The following is a 17,188-nucleotide window of genomic DNA, read 5'->3' as shown; positions in this document are numbered from 1 at the left end:
TATTTACAGTAACTAATTCACAAAAAATTGGTCAAAATACATAAGTAATTATGTATCGCTGGAAAAAGACACAATCTAATAAAAATAGAAAATAAAAGTGGGTATTTCACAATAGAGGAAATAAAATCATAAAAGGGCATTTCATCTTTGTAATAGTGGTGCAAGTTTTACTTTAAGCTATACTGAAATATCAACCACACTCAACACCGCCCCTGGGTCTATACCCTGGAGAAAGTTATGTGTGGTAAAGCACATGTCCAGGAATGCGTCCAGTAGACAGACATGGGACACAGCAGCCAGGATACTGCTAGGGAGGTCTAGGACTGCCTGAGTTTGGTCCTGCCTAGTCCTTTCTCTTTTAATGCCGCTTCCTACTACTGCACACCCTGGGATACAGTAGATGATGACTCGAGTACTTAGATTTCTGTTTCCCTGGATTGAGTTCCCAGCTCCTAACCTTGACTTGACCCAGCCCCATTCTTGCAGAAATTTGGGTGTGAATTGCTGAAGGATGCCAGCCTGCCAGACCAGGCAGGGATGCTTCTCATAGCTAATGAGAGCAAAGAAATGCCCTAGGTATAGTTCACCTGTCCCATTGTGTTGGAGGCCAGCGTGGTGACTACTGATTGTTTGCTGTTTTTGAGATATCGTGAAGCTGACAAAACCTAAGCAAACTATTATAAATAGGGTTTGCTGTACTGGAGACCAGTACTGATTACTTCTGTGATTCAGGTGTCTTGGTGGGATACAGGAAAAGGTTGTGGCATGAGTCAGTCCCTTCACTTTTCCACACTTGTTTCCCCATCTTCAAAATGGTCCATGGTGCTGGGAAATCCAGTCTTTTGGTAGCTTGAAAACTATGAATGTTGAAGTTGCTATGGGCCAGGCTAGAGGAGAGGTTCTGAACCTGAGTTGTGTAGGGGGGATAGAAAGTCAAGGCCAGAGAAGATAAAATGGCCAAGAGATATTGGAGGAATGGGGAGCGGTCGGTGGCAGGGATGTAAGTGGGGTGAGCAAGAAGAGGGGGAGGCAAGAGTGTGTTCTGAGTGATGAGAGCTGTGCTTTTATCCTGGAATAGGAAGGTTGCTAAAATGCAGATTACAAGTCTGGCACTGTGCTTGAGATTCTACCTTTCTAACATGCTCCCAGGGGGAGCAGCACATCCGTGGAGCACACTTGGAGTGGCCAGGAAGGGTGTTCTCCTGCAGGGTAGTAGCCTGGGTCCTCCCACAGCACCATGGAGCCCATCTGCTTCCCACTTTTTCCTCCATGCTCCTCCCCCAAGACCCTAAAGGAGAGGATGGTTTTATCATTGTGTTCCTCCCAACCCTGCACCGAATACTTTCACCCTCCTTCCCTTCTCTCTCTCTCTCTTCTCTGTCTTTGTCTTTCTCTTCTTCCATGTCCCATCCCTGGTCCTTACTGCAAAAATGATTTTGGGGAGAAAGAATCTCACACCCCATTTTCCAGGCTCTCACTGTCTGGCAGTGACAATCCCAGAGGAGGGGAAGTGACAATATCTCCGTTGTTGAAGCAGGGTGACGTCATGTGCAGGTTTTCCCAGTTACACGGAAGTCGTCCCAGCTGAGTCCTAGAGGCTGGTGTTTTAGCTCCACCAGTCTCGGCAGCAAAAGGGCCTCCTGCTGTGTTTTTCCCATCTGATCTCTCCTGTGTACACACACACACACACACACACACACACACACACACACACACACCCTCACCCTGAGAACTCCCTGCATTCCTATCCCAGGGCTTCTTTTACACACTGTAGCTCCCAAGGCAGTGCAAACATTTGTAAAGCATGCCTTGAGAAACAGCGGAGTCTGTCCCAGCGCCCTGGCACTCCTTCACCCAACACCTGCAACCTATTCTCAGCCCAGCAGCCTATCACTCACACAGCCGGGAGTCCTTTTCCCTCTCCCTTCCCCTAACTTCCCTTCCTTGTTCTGCCCTCCTCTCCGCTCTGGAATGTGTTTAGGCTTTCAGGTCACCTCTTTCCTCTTTCCTCTTTCCTCACCCCCGGTTTTCCATAGTCCTCCATAACCAGCTCCTCTGTCCCTTGTCCCCTCTCTCCTAAAGTAAATGCGACGTGCAGAGAATCTTTAGAAAGTCCTCCCAGTCTGAAGCAAAACAGAATTTGCTCAGAGCAGTGCCTGCCCCAGCAGCTGCCCCTTTTGTGCCCTCTGAGAGTACTTCTCAGAGAGCTGGCTGCTCATCATGTCCTAGTGCTTAGTAAAGATGGTCCCTCCTTGGTTGTGAGAGGGAGCAGGGGGCTCAGGAAAAGGGCAGGGCTTTTAGCTCCATTTAGGTCTAGGAGACCCTGATCACCCACAGCTTCTGGAAAGAACAGGTGGAGGAAGAGGTCAGGGAAACAGTAGGAAGTGGTGTCTGACCAAAGGAGAAGTCTGAACCTCCCTTTTCCGTTTAGCTGGGAGGGAAATCTGAGTGGTAATGTGTTCATTTGGAGAGTCTGCAAAGCTCCCTCCTAATTTGCCTTTCTCTCTCTCTCTCTCTCTCTCTCTCTCTCTCTCTCTCTCTCATTTGAACAACCTGCCTGTCCCCGCCTGGCTTCCTGCTTCCTCTCATGGGGGCAGTTGCAGTCACCAGCTATCTCATGACCAATCAGATCAGCTTGCTTCCCTGTGTTTTGAGACCCTTAAACAACTATACTCTTCGCTTAGTCCTTCACACACTGTTGTCTCATTCAGTGTATGTCCCTAGCAGTTGAACTCCTATCAAGAATCCATCTTACTTCTATGAAAATCTTCCTAATGCAAGAAAGCAGACCCCAAGTGATGTGTACCTCTCACTGTCCAAAATTTCCACCCTGATTTGTGTGTATGTGTGTGTTGTAGACCCTTTGAAATATGATGAAGACAGTGTCTCCTGTTAAACATGCCTAACTAGGAATTCTGCCCAAGAGTTTGGGAGGTTTGTATTGCCCTTGTTGCACATGGAAGGATTCCAGATTGAAGTTGCCAGTAGCAGTAGCCAACTGTGCATTCTGCAAACTGTAGGTGCTTAGTAATTGCCTGCTGATATATGTCTCTCCTCGTTTTCCCTACACAGATTGCTCTGACATTCTCCATTGTCTTTGGGGTGATTGTGTATCGGATCACAACTGCAGCTGCCCTGTCTCTCAACAAGGCCACCCGTTCCAATGTGCGAGTGACAGTGACGGCAACGGCAGTCATCATCAACCTTGTGGTCATCCTCATCCTCGATGAAATCTATGGTGCTGTGGCCAAGTGGCTCACCAAAATTGGTACAATGTCGCTGAATTTTGTTTGTCTTCTCTTCCAAAACAGTCTGTTCAGTATGTACAAGGTATTTGGTGGTAATGATTCAAAATTAAAACGTGGGACAGGAATAGCATTCCTGGGGGACCATGCACTTTTCATTGAAAGAATGAGGAGGTACAATGATTATGTGCTTTTATGGCCAACACTGAGGATTCCCCTGTAGGCAGAAAATCTTCCTGCTAAGTTCTTGGCCAGTCAATAGCCCTTTGATCCTTTTAGATTGCCTCCTGTGACGGGCAACTTACTATCCCCTAAGCATTTAATTCATGGGATCTATTCTTTGCAGCTTACTGTAGAAGCCTAGAAGATTCAAGTCTTCTTGCTCAAGCATATAAAGTTTTAGCTCTCCCCATTTTCCCAGCACACTCACAAAGCCAACAAAAGCCCTTGATACTTATCTAGCCCAGAAAATCCACACATTCCCCATGCCCTGAGCAGACCTCAAAGAGACATATCAAACTTCCCAAGCTTCAAGTTAGTGAGAAAAACGCAGTGGTCTTCACATGCAAACATGTCATTTGAGCCACAGCCTGCTGTTGCCTGCACTGCACATGGTGGGGTTTGTGCCTGTTAGATGGGGGAAGGGTGAGAGGGGTTGCCTGTGCTCATTTGTATTTATTCTGGGTGGCCAGGGCTGCACCCATTCCCCATTTGAATCTGGAGAATTTTCCCCCTTAGACTCCAAGGACCTGGAACCCCAGCCTCCTGTTGACCTGATAAGAAAGTTGATTAATGAGATGACTATTAGTCCACTCATTGACTATTAGAAGATGGACACTTGGGAAGTTAACTGCCTCATTAAGACTGACTGCCCATGAGGATCAGAGAAGTCCAGAAAGTTACTCTGATGGCGTCTTGCCCTAGGTTGGTGTCTAGTCGTAGACCAGAGAGGGTGGGCATTTTTTTGGCTTCTGGGAAAAGTTTACATGACAGAGTGGCAGTGGTTCTGCTTTCTTTAGCTTTGTCCATACTTGGAGGTATTAAATGTGTTCCTTCATAGGCTTCTTGAAAAAATACAAGAGAGACTTTCAATCCAGTATATTTAGTGATGCACGTCTCAGCATTCCATGGAGCGCTCAGGAGGTGCATCCCATTTTCCTGCAGGTTCAGGGAAGGTTTGAAGGCAAAGGCATCTGCTGGGAGAGCTCAGAGACAAGTAGCAGTGAACCAGGTAGGCGGGGAGGAAAAAGATGATTCCTGGCAGAATGATGAAAGTGAGCCATGTGGTCTGGAAGGGAGAGACCAGATCTTGTAGTGTAAGGCAAGGAACACAGAGAAGTTGATAGGGAGAGTTTCACTGAATCTAAATGGCCAGGGAAGCTCAGCATGTGGGAGGGAGAAAGCGTGATTCTTGTCCAGGAGGCTGAGGAGCTCAGGGCAGTGGCTTCCCTAGGATCCATGGCCATGTCACCCCAGCACAGTGGAACTGGGGACTGGGCCCCGGGAGTTGACTGATACCTGTTGTTTTTGGTGGAAGAGCTTTGAATGCCAGGCTGGAAACTGCTTGTTCTCATTGACAGTGAAAACAGTGTTTGCTTGAACTTCAAAGAAGCATCCAGTTGATAGCACCGACCTTCTGGCCTGATTACCAAACAGCCTATAAATTAGACAAAGGCAGAGTGGACAGAGAGCCCAGAGCTAAGCTTCAGATTGGAAACAGGCTATATTTGGAGGAAGTAACATAGTTGGAGAGACAAATAGGCTTTCTGCTACTGGATTCCCGGTGGATTTATCCTTTCAATGTTGCATAAAAGGTGGACAAGACAACCTAAGGAAGAGAGCACAGGTGGACATCTGCCTCCTGCAGGTCCTTTGCCTGCGAAGTAAGCAGGGAAGGTGTCATCTTCTGGATAGACAGAGAATACTTTGCCTTCTCTCACTGAAAAGCAGGAAGGAGGAAAGTAGGGGAGAGAAACCAGGGAGTTGCAATCTGTCACACTCCTGTGGGGGAACAGTGACAGTGGAAAAGAAGTCTGCTACTCTCTCACTGAGAATTGTTTGTGTGACATGCTGAGAGCTGTGTGTCTACAGAATTACTCAGGCAGGAATGCAGGTGCATGGCAGTAAGGAGAGGTAGGAAACTCTAAAACAAAGGAGGTTGTGGCCAGGAAATAGGAAAGAGAGGAGCAGAAAATCAATAAGGACGTAGAAATGTCTTCCTGCAATCTCTCTGTGTGTCACTCACGGCTCCAGGGATGGCTGATAGAGTGGCCAGTTATCAAAAACCTCACTAACAAGTCTTAGTGAGTATTTTCTGTGGGCAAGATTGGGCACCCAATCAACAAGAGGGACCAAAAACCACTTTCCACTTATGGAAGCCATAGCCACTTTTTCTAACACCGTGTTCCTCTCACCCAAATGTCCAGTCTGCTCCAGTAGTCCATAAGAAAATCTGCTCCAGAAGAGAGATGAAATTCTAACAAGTGCATTTTGTTCTTTGGATAGCATTGTGCGTATTTACTTTACAACGTTATTTTAGCTAATCCGTAATAACTCTTGGTGGCCAGAAAGGGGTGTATTATGGCTTCATTTTGCGAAGTTTCAAATTCAGATTCTATTTCTGATAGGCCAATTCCCTTGTATTGTGTAGAAGTGTCTCACAGCCTGCACTGAAATGATGCGTTGGGTCTCTCCACTCAGGAACCCAGACAGGAATCTCCCTGGGTTCTTGCTTCCATCCATCAGGCTGGGGTCCCAGATAGCTTAGCGAGACGCTGCTGCTTAATGAGTGTCTATGTTGGGCCAGGTGCAGTTCTGGGACTGCAGCAGTAAGTCAAACAGAAGGTCTCACTCTTATTATTTTTACCTTATAGTAAGTGGAAGGCAGAAACCAAGAACTTGTAAAAGAAAAATGTGAGGTGAAATAAAGTGGTCTGAAACTGTGCATTTTGGATCAGATGGTTATAAAAGAATTACTGAGGTGGCCACAGGAAGTCCTAAATGACAGGAAGGCAAAAGGCTGCCAGGTGGGAATGAACTTGACATGATGAACTTGGAGTGGATAATACCACCCATGGAATGGGAAGTCTGCCAGGCTCAGGGGCTTCCTTTGTCCTTCTCACACTGTATTTAATGCTCATCTGGCCCCCTGCCCCACATCTCCCAAGGGTTGAGGAGGCCATGACTTTATGCTTTGCTTTGCGTGCCAGGTGCAAACATCTGGTGTAAGCAATTCTTGCAAGATCTCCAATGCTTCCTGCCAGGCTGGGTAATGCAAGAGCCACTTCCTGGGAGCATCCTTCAGCAGGTTTCCTCATTAGGTCCATGGAGCTCCATGTGTGTCAAAATATTTATGACAAATGATATAATCTGTTAAATACTTTGAGTGTGATCAGCCTGACAATGGTGAAAAAATAAACAATCATTGGCTCCTTGGCTGCATAATAACATTATAATGGCTCAGGTACACAATACACTGGCATATGAAGGAGCAGAGATGGTGCTGAAGCCCACAATGATAGAAATGGGGTTTCTAGAGAAAAAGAAGCTTTGGAACCTTGTCTGTAAGGGACACAGTGTGGGGCTAGTCATCTGTTGGGGCTTTGGTGTAGGAAGGTGAAGATTTCAGTCAGTGGAAGACAAGATCGGCCTTGGTCCCCAACGTTCTGTTCACCCTGGAGGGGTTACTAGCGATGGTCATGAAGAATACATTTGGGTCCAGTGGGAACAAAGACACCAAGGTTCCACACACACAATAAAACAGAACAGAACTCAAATGTGATGAGAGTCTAGGGTTGGAGGCAGGGAGACCAAACTGACCATCCTGTAGCATTCTTTTTGGAACCAGGAGTGTACTGGGCTGTTGAGGCTGAGGTCTTCAGAGTTCCTGAAGACCACAGGTTCTTGTTACAGTTGACACAGGTATGAGTCAGACATGGCCTTGAAGAGGGTCCAGTTCCTACTGTGGCTGTGGAAAATTTTGTAGCTTTGAAGGAGGCAGGGCTGGCAGCAGGTGCCTGGGTTGAAATCATCCAAGTGCCATCAGCTCACCTTTATAGGCGTCTTTGGCTATGGCTAGCCTTCCCAATCTTATTTTTTCCCTTCCTTTCAACTGTATGGGTGCTGGGTTCTCAGCAGAGCTGTACAATTCATCCTCCCTCATCAGTTACAGCTACACTGTGGCTGTAAGTCACACTGACAACAGGGCTGGGCTAATTGCAGCAGGGTGTTGAATGAGATCAAATTCTCTTAAGGAGAAATGACCACACATATAAGTAGTTTAACCACTGCTGGTGGGAGTGTCAACTGGGTGCCTACTCCTGATTGTAAGCTGTACCAAATGCACCTGAAGTGTGTCCAGTCTTTCTCGGCTTGCTGTCTCATTGGTACAAGCACTACCATTGGACACTGATCCTGCCTGTCTGGCAGAAGAGGCTAGATCATTGCTCTGTACTGCAGGTCCTGGATTGGCCACTGGGCTTGGCAAGGGAGGACTGTCTTCTCCTTCAGGGAGGGCTGATCTCAGGGGCTGCTGCTGCTGCCAGGACTCCCCGCCTTCGGGACCTATGCACCTCTCCAGTCCATAATATTAATTGTGCATATCTACAACATGGATCTTTCTTTCCTGCGCTAGAGCAAGAAACTTTTTATAAAGCTTCCAAATACAATGTGGGACCAGTGTTTGGATAGCCTATGTTCCCTGATTTGCTTCCAATACTGGTTTCTTCTGATCTTTGCAAGGCATGTTCTGGGATAGTGTTATTTTAGGAATTAAAATGCCAAGAGTTAGAAAGATAAGTTTTAATTTCTGGAGATTCTTAGACTGAAAGACCTTCTGACCAAAAACTCTTGTGTCCCTTTTTTTGCTTCTGAATAGTAGTATAGAACCTGGAAGACGAGAAATTGGTCTTCGGAAGATCATCCAGCTCAACCTTGATGTTGATGCCTTGACTTTCCTTTGGGTTGTTTTCCTCTGTGGCCTGAGAATGGATTGGGGTGAGAGGGTCTCCCTTCCTCCCTACTGGGGGCCTGATTTCTACACTAGTGTATGCATTTTTGAGATGACTCTGTGGTGCCATGGGGATGACTGCTCTTCCTAACAGGGCTGTCTCCTCACTCCTAACTTTGCCCTGGGGAGAAAACCATCGTGGGGAAATCATGCTATAAAATGAGGACTCCACACCAATTACCTTTGTAGTTCCCAGTACACAGTGGGTGTCTGGTATGGGATGCTCATGATTGAGGTACAGCGGAATACCCCCTCTCAGTGTTACTCTGTCTCTCTCACTCTCGCTCGTCCAATCTCTCCTCAGCTTTGCCAGTCCTTTCCAAAGTTCCCCTTGGCCTTAAAAAGTGATGTATCTGGGATACTTTTGCTCTAGACCAGAATATGAGCCAGGACTGTAGGTCTCATGTCTTTTTTGTCTAGAGTTGGGGAGCTGTCTTCCCCATTCCAAAAGAGGTCCCTGTGCTAGGAGACCCTCTAGGACCCCAGCAGAATGCCAACAACCCCATCTGCAATCTCTGGCTCAGGTTTTGTCAGCTCCCTTAGGCAATGTACAGCTGCCTGATGACACAGCTAGCTGGCTCTTCCTGGGATGATTCCCCCTTCCCCTCCCACATGGCACAAACAGGTCACCACATGACCTGGAGGCTCTTCTAGTCCCTGCACCCACACCCCCTCATGCAGGGAAGACCAGATGGTTGGGCCCTCAGAAAGTCTTGCGTTTTTAAAAGCTCCATATATGCTGGGGGATAGGCAGGATGGAGAGTAGGCATTTTGCTCGGGGACCCATTGCATAGTGGTTCTGGCTGTCCTGTGGTTCTGCCTGGAGCAGCACCAGGACCAGCACTTACTGAAAGGTACATATGAGTGCCTCCTCATTTTTTCTCATAGCCACCCACTGGCTTGGCTGCAGAGGAGAAGCTGCCTTTCCAGGCCATGACAGGTGTTCCCATGTGGTTGGGATGGAACTCTGGGCTGGGACTCTGATTCCTTTGCTGGCCCCCTGGGATGAACTGGGGCTTTCATCCTAATTATTTGCCAAGGCAGTTTGCAACGGGATCATTTGCACCCATAGTTTTTCACAGTACAACAGAGGCTCCACAATCAAAAGGAAGGCAGAGGGAGGTGGAAAATGACTGTGCCCTGGAGCCCAGTATGGTTGTCCTTGTGGACTGCAAGGGAGCTGCCCTCTCTAAGAATCTATTCCTGGGGTTGAACCTCAAAATGCCCTCCATTCAACACAGGGGGTGCTCTAGGGGACAGCGATGTGGCTGGGATTTCAGGGGCACATGAGTGATGAAGATACACTGCCTGCCCACCTCCTCACATATTCTCCATTTGACTGTCCTTTATCTTGCATTTCCCCCCAGTGATGAGATTTTTTAAAGCATATGCAGGGCAGACGTTAAGCAGTTAAGACACTTCTTGGGACTTCTGCCTCTCATAAGAGTACCTGGGCTCAAATTATAGTTTAACTTCCAATTCTGGCTTCCTGGCAGTGCATACTGTGGGAGGCAGCAGACGACATCTCCAGTACTTGGAAAGTACTGGAAACGTGGATTGAGTTCTGGGCTCCTGGCTTTGGCCTGGCATAGTTCTGGCTGTTGCAGGCATTCGGAGAGTGAATCAAAGTCTTGCAAATAAATGAAAATAAATGAATAGATAATTTACTTGGAGTTGCTTGAAGTATAGGGCTAGACAGCTTTCTCCTGCGGCTCAGGCTGCAAGTACTCCAGAGGTCTGTGTCTTGCCAGGAGTCACTGCCTCGTGGCCCGAAACACAGCCATCCCTTTTCAAACTGTAGAGTCGTCTCACCCTGGGTGGGTCCTGGGAATGCTGCTGTGTTTTTCCAACCCTGTGTTTCTGGCAGGTGAGGCTCCCTGTGTTGCCTATTGTGAAGGATCCAACATTCAGCCTGGGTGTACCAGGCATTGGCATCCTCCCCCTCCACTGCCCCCAAGACCTATTCCGTTTCCTGAGAGCTGTTGATGAAGGGCCCCTCCTTCTGGAAGCCTCAGCCGTCACACACACCAGGGCCACTGAGCATTTCTGAGTTGGGGTCACCTGACTGATTTAGTGGCCTATCAAGTACATTTGGATTGTTTATTGGAAATGCCTGTTATTTATGGTGTTTCGTGGCCATAAAAGTCCTGGCCTATGCTGCCTTTTGGAATAAAACTAATAAAGAATGGCCCTGCTCATGATTTAGTGACAGACAGCGTGAAGGAAGGGAGCACTCCCTGCCAGTTGGAGCTGAGAGCTTCACAAGAACTTGGAGGCAGTCCCTGCAAGGACTGGGCAATCAGCAGACAACCAGATCCCTTAGAAGAGGGAATCGAGGACACAGCTGCCGTTTGCCCCTGTGCCGCCGCCTCATCCCCCTGGACACCTCTATGGGGTAGGCTTTCCCAATGTTCAGACCCTCAAACTTGATTACTTATTTGTCAGATGAAATCAGTTTTAATTTTGTAAGCTCCTAAGTATGTAATAGGAAAGGGTGCTGTTAGGTCATTATTGAATTGGATGCCTCTACATAACTGGACAGAACTCAAAGTCCTGTTTTTTTGTTTGTTTGTTTGTTGTGTTTTAGATAAACTAATTGAGAAGTTTTACTTTATTCTTTCCCCTCCCTGCTTGCCTCCTCTTCCCTTCCCTTCCTCCCTCCCTCTCTCCCCCCGTGTTCTCCTTCCTCTTCTGCTCCTCCTTCCTCTCCGTGTCTGTCTCTCTTTCTCCTCGGTCTCTTTCACTGACAACCCAGCTAGGACAGGGACATCTGGGCAGTCCCCTCCTGCCTCTGTGTTCATCTTGAAGAGGAATTCGGCTCCAGCACATCCACTAAGAGCAAGTCTGGGCTACTTCCAAGCAGCATTGACTAAGGATTCTACAGAAGAGTAAAATTGAGCAGACCCCACATCAGCTGACTCCCTTCCTGCCCTGTCACATTTCTTCTTTGGTCAGGCTGCCTCCTTTCCCTCTCTGCCGTTCCTCACCCATCACATGTTTCTGGGTCCTTCACCTGACTCCTACATCCCCTCCCTGATGTCTGCTTGGCTGCTCTGCTCTTGAATCTTTGCACCTGCTCAACCTGGAGTCCTTTCTTTGGAATGTGATAAGGGACTTTTAGCATTTTTACTCATCCAAATAGCTTGTTTTTTTTCTTGCCATCCACTCATTCATGTTATCAGTTCAGTACATGTGCAAAGCAGAGTCCATCTGGCTGCAGCTGTGCTCTGCCCGGATGTGTCTCTGTGATTTTGCTCACTGCATGTGTTGAGAGTGGGGCAGGGTATGGTAGGGCCAGGACTACAGGAGGACTCAGCTATGAGATCCTACATCTGAAAGTGACCTCAGAAATCAGTGGCGGGCATTTCCACATGGACCTCAGAATCCTTTTCTTTTGCACGCAATGCAAGAGCCGGGCTGAAGACCGGCATGTGGAGTTGTTGGCTGAGTAAGGCCCTGGCGTGTATTAGCCAGGTGGAGAGGCTCCAGCCTCTTGAGCAGGACAGCAAGGGAAAAGGCCATAAAAGGGTGGGAAATGTCTTGTCTCTGAGCTGGACAAGGACCACAAATTTGATCTGCATCTGTTGAGGTAACCGCAGGTAGAACTTAAAATTCAATAAATCTGTAGCAGGTGCATTTTTTTTAAGTTGAAGTTTTCTATGGCCTACAAAAGATGTTGTTAATCTCCAAGTGGCCCTTGGAAGCAGAAGGAATCCTTATCCTTGGCGGAAGGTTAAAGATCTATCTGGTGTTTGCTAACACTTGTAAGCTAAAGAAGAAATCCTGGCACAGGCAGTGTTCATTATAAGTGGTAAGTGTACATTATGATCGTCTGGCAAAGTAGCAAGTAGTTATCTAGGTCTTTGGTCTCATGGCCTGGCTCATTCGGGCTCCTTTGGAAGGGGAAAACCACAGACCTCCTCCTGCTTCACCCGTACAGAATTACAGCAGTGTCTCCAACGTCTCTAGCAAGCAGTGCTTCCAGCTTTATCTGCAGATGCCCAAGATATATCAGAGGCTCCCAAGGGTCAGAAGAGGCCAAGATGCTTCATTCTTTCCCCAGAGGATGCTCTTTACTTCTGTAGTTGTACAGTGCATGAATGGTAATAGTGGCTGCATCAGGAAGATGGCTGCCCATGGCACTGATGGCTCACACCTGAGCTATTCTCTGGTGCTGACAGTGAATTGAGGGCTCACTTCTCTCCTAGGAGACGGTATGCCAAGAGGGGAAGATGAACCCCTGCAGTGGACAGTGTTCAGAAGGCTGCCCACAGAGACCTTGCTCCATGAAGCCCCCTGCAGGAGGGCTGAAACCCCATTCATGTGATTGTGGTGTCTGGCACACAGCCAAGGCTCAGTGAATGAGAACTGAAGAGAGATGAATATTCCTTAGGTGCACTGTATTAGAGTGGAATAGTAAAAGCTAGAGAGATAGCAGAGAACATGAGATGCAGATGTTAATGTGTCAACATTCTGGTGTTAAAGTGCATTGCAGTAAAAGCTGTTTTAAATAGGCTGACTGGAGTTCAAACATTAGCTTTGCTGTTGACTGTGTTTCTTTGAGCAAGGCCCCAACCTCTCCAGGCCTCAGCTTCTTCATCTGTGAATATGTAGTGTAGTGGCTACCTTATCTGGGTAGGGATAAGTGAGACAACCAGTACACAAGTCCACGTACAATGCCATCAGCAGGACAACTGTAACAGGCATTTGTAGGTAGCACCCACAACCCGTTGGCCAACCTTAGAGGTTGTGTTCAGAGGATTCCCAGTATTTTGCACATCTTTGTCAGCAGGCATTCTCTGGTTGTGGGAAACAACCTTTTTGCTTATAGGATGGTGTAATAGCTCTGTGTTGTTTCTCATACCAGTGGAATTGAGTGCAATTGCCTGTGTCATGGATCCAGGAGTCCTGGATGTGCAGCATTGGCTGTTTCCTGAACACGCCTGACCTGACTTCCCTCCCTCCTGTGTCTCACCATCTCACTCCCTTCCCAAGCTTCCTGGGAGTGCTTCCTAAATACACTGCTTAATCCCAACTCCTTGACTTGGGGAGAGTTCAAATCAGTACGTTAGGTAATCAGTGATAGCTACTGCTGTCCATTTTCAAAGGGCATGCCTGTGGCTGATTAGCACAGAGGGACAGAAAGAATAACGGAAGAGACAAAAGACTGGTATCAACTGAAGGCTCCTAAGAAAACCTTGGGAAGGAGATTACAGGTAGCGTTTGCTCTGGATACTAGAGGAAGCAAAAGATTACCCATTAGAGGATGGGTGAGAGGGGGCTGTTCCAGGGGAAAGATCAGGGTTTAGGGTCCATTTCTCCAGTGATATCTATGCAAGTTGTATGTAAACAAGGCGGGCAGGCCAGTCAAGTGCAAGTGGACACAGAACTCCATGGCTTGCATGTCCCTGTCCCTGTTTCAGTACACTCTGGCTCTACTTAGTTCACAGACTTCAGCCTCAGTGCTTTCCTTTTTACCCTGTGGAGTGTGTGCACATTCTAAAATCCAAATATTTAAGGTTCTTCCAAAATACTAACCCCAAAGAAGATTAGGTCATAAGAGCAGAGCCCTTGTACAGGGGATAAGGGGAAGAGGCTGCACTGCTTCTGCCATGTACAGGCTTGACAAGAAGTGCCCTCCATGAGCCAGAAATCGGACCTTCGCCAGAGGCCAGATCCACCTTGATCTTGAGTTTCTTGGACTCCACCATCGAGAGAAATCAATTTCTGTTTTGTATCAGCTACCCACGATGTGGTGCTTTGATACAGTAGGGTAAACAGACTACAAACACTCCTATAGCCTCTTCTCTTTGCAAGCCAGTTGCCCTGGTCTGTGGAGTCTCCCCAGGAGTCCTACAGAGTTGTCTTTGGAGTTGCCCACATGTCTGGAATCTCTGAGTATGCCCATGGGATTTCTTCTCAGTGTCTCTCAGGAAACTTCCAGGGTTGTCAACTGGCTCTCGATCTGGGGCCACAGCACCCCGACATTGTGATTTGTGTGTTTGAGACAATGGGCTCAGGTTGTATTTGGTTCACTAACCTTATCTGGTGAGTCTCCATCAAGTAAGTAAACTTGAGTTGTCTGTGCCAGCCTAGTTGTTGCTGTCTGCCCTGAGGATGGGAGGATAAATGCTTTCTTGATAAAAATGAGAAAACGAATAGGACGAGCAATAACACAGCAGCTTCTCAACTCTGGTAGCTAACGAGCCTTTTAAGTTACCTTTATTCAAGTCAAAACCTATGAATGTGGAAGTTAATACAGAGAAGCAAGATTTCCTCTTGATAAAATTAGACAGAAACAAGAGTTCCCTGAGAAAACAATCAGGGCATTGACAGGAAGCTCTACCTGCCCAGGCCCCTCTTGGAGGTGTGAAGAGGAAGGAAATGGAAAGAGAAGGTGAGGATCCTACTGTGCACATTTTATCATCTAGCCTCTTGTCACCTGAAAAGCCACAACCTCCAGGATGAGCCCTGCTTCTAAGGTGCTAGACAGATGGGTCCCTCAACATCCAGGCTGCTGGCTTGTGTCAAAGCCAAACCCTGAAGGGGTGAAGAATCTCTTCCCCTCGGTCTCACGTGAGTCTCTGTTTTCTTGCAGAGGTTCCAAAAACAGAACAGACCTTCGAAGAGCGTTTGATCCTCAAGGCCTTCTTGCTGAAGTTTGTCAACGCTTACTCCCCCATCTTCTATGTGGCCTTTTTCAAGGGGAGGTGAGTAAACGATGCCACTCAGGCAAGGTCCTATACTGTCAGGAGGTTTCTAGCTGGCTGCTCTTAAAACAGTGTGAGTTAGCTTATCTGACCCTGATAACCAAGGCCAGTCCACAGAGATTTGCTCGCTTCTGCATCCTACAGGGAGAGTCTTGGAAGGATGTGTGTCTCTTGTCCTTCAGGGTGACGCAGGTGGAGATGTCATGCTTAGCCGGTGCCTCTTAGGTCTTACATTGCAATGCCAATGCCAACTTCCCGGGGTAATACAGACTTTCCAGGTTAGGGGTACAGTCCTTATAAGAACTGCGTTCACTTCAGACACCAGCCACATGCTCTTGGATTTCCAGAAAACTCTCTATTCTGATCTCCTGGATGGAAATTCCAGAGATCCTGTCATTCCTTCAAGTTCAGTAATTCACTAGAAATATTTTGGAATGTGCTATCCTTTGAGTTTTATTGTAGAAAAGAGACACAAATTCAGATCAGTGCATGGGGGGTACACATAGGTGAGATCTAGAGGGTCTTAACTAAAAAGTATCTGTGTTCTTAGGACCTGTTCCCCTTCCAATACACCAAGGTGTGTCACCAATCACCCTGGCTTCAGTGTCGGGGTGTCACTGGGATCTCATTAAGGCAAAACTGACTGCATCATGTGTCCTGTAATTGCGCTCAGTCTTTCTGGAGGAGAACAAGGAACAGAGAGTTCTCTGCTGAATTTTCGTCTCCAATAAAATACGGGGGGCATGAAACAGATTCTGTGTAGCCCTTTGATGATTTTTCAGTAAGAAGCCAAGAGATTTTCTTCTCTGATCCCAGGAATTTTGTTTGCTTGCTGACTCAGTCTCATTCTTAATTTTCAGAAACCTGAATCCCCAACTAATAAGCTGCAGTCGGAAGTTGGAGAAGCCCAACTTCTCCATGTCGGGCTCAGAAGTTATTGCAACACATATAAACACACGCACACATCAGCCACACCCAGCCTTAGCCCGTGCCCTGCTCAACCCTTGTCTCCTGGTATTTGCCAAGAGGTGAAGTCCAGGTGTCAGAAGTGTTTGCTTACCAACAACAAGGATGGAACTTGTGTCCCTAAGTGATTTAACGCCTCCCTGGCATGTGCTTTCAAGGAGGCCCTTGGATAGTGTGTGTTCCACACAGCAAGAGTGTGCTAAAGCAGGCTGGGTCTACTCTGTCTTTCCCTCACTCTTCCCCCACTTTTGATTTCAGGTTTGTGGGCAGGCCTGGAAGCTACGTCTATGTGTTCGATGGTTACCGCATGGAAGAGGCAAGTGTATTCAAGGGTGCTTCCTGTCCCAGTCCCTGCCCCATCACAGCTTGGCTTAATTTATGCCTTTGCTTCTCTGAGCTCCACTGGCCTGACCTCTCTCCATCCCACCATTTCCTGCAGTGTGCCCCGGGAGGCTGCCTCATGGAACTCTGCATTCAACTCAGCATCATCATGTTGGGGAAGCAGCTGATCCAGAACAACATCTTTGAGATTGGAGTCCCGTATGTAATGGCTTCTTCCCACCTCTCTTCTGGTTACCAGGGCAGATTTCACTGGGATTTCATGGCCTCTTCCCTTCTCACAGTCCTTGGTTTCCCGCTGGAAAATGTGCCGACCTGGTGAGGGATGGGTGGGGCTCAGAAAGAGTTACTGCTCATTGACTACACATAACTGGGATGCTGAGGAGCTCGTGGTCAGCTGCCTTAGACCTTACAAAAGTATATTTTTAATGGCATTTGTTCTCCCAGTGAGTCTGCTTGAGATACGTAGCAGGGTGAGTTTATGAGGATGAAAGTTTGAAATGTACTGAAATCATTGACGAAATCTCCGAGCAGGAACTGTGTAGTGCAGGGTCTTAGGAAACGAAGGGGGAAGTGTTGGTGAAACACACAGATGGATTGTTGTTGGGTCTGGATTTTGTCTCCCTTCTCCTCCCCCCAGGTGTTTTATGAAAGTGTGTCAGAGGGTTTCTTTTAAGAGAATTTGCACTGAGCTAATCATGAAAATCAACACAGACCACAGGTGATGCAGATAAAAGAAGAAGATGAGATGAGCCTAACTCACAATCCAAATTTTTTGGAAAGACTTATTTGTTTGAAAGTTAGCAAGAGGGCCTGGCGCAGTAGCCTAGTGGCTAAAGTCCTTGCCTTCTATGTGCCAGTATCCCATATGGGCACTGGTTCTAATCCTAGCAGCCCCACTTCCCATCCAGCTCTCTGCT

The 17,188-nt window shown here is 47.5% G+C and overlaps 1 protein-coding gene across 3 annotated transcripts in view; it reads left to right on the top strand.

Moving 5' to 3' along the window:
* ANO2 (anoctamin 2) overlaps window positions 1-17,188 on the top strand; it is a 349,050-nt gene that overhangs the window by 224,506 nt on the left and 107,356 nt on the right. For all 3 annotated transcript variants that reach the window (XM_058655873.1, XM_058655872.1, XM_058655871.1), the window contains 4 exons: window positions 3,073-3,268; window positions 14,852-14,963; window positions 16,188-16,245; window positions 16,369-16,469. In XM_058655873.1, coding sequence (XP_058511856.1) covers window positions 3,073-3,268; window positions 14,852-14,963; window positions 16,188-16,245; window positions 16,369-16,469 — 467 coding nt within the window. The remainder of the gene's footprint in view (window positions 1-3,072; window positions 3,269-14,851; window positions 14,964-16,187; window positions 16,246-16,368; window positions 16,470-17,188) is intronic.

The sequence above is a fragment of the Ochotona princeps genome, chromosome 27 (genome assembly GCF_030435755.1).
Source record: "Ochotona princeps isolate mOchPri1 chromosome 27, mOchPri1.hap1, whole genome shotgun sequence".
Taxonomy (NCBI): domain Eukaryota; kingdom Metazoa; phylum Chordata; class Mammalia; order Lagomorpha; family Ochotonidae; genus Ochotona; species Ochotona princeps.
This window is presented reverse-complemented; position numbering and strand designations above follow the sequence as displayed.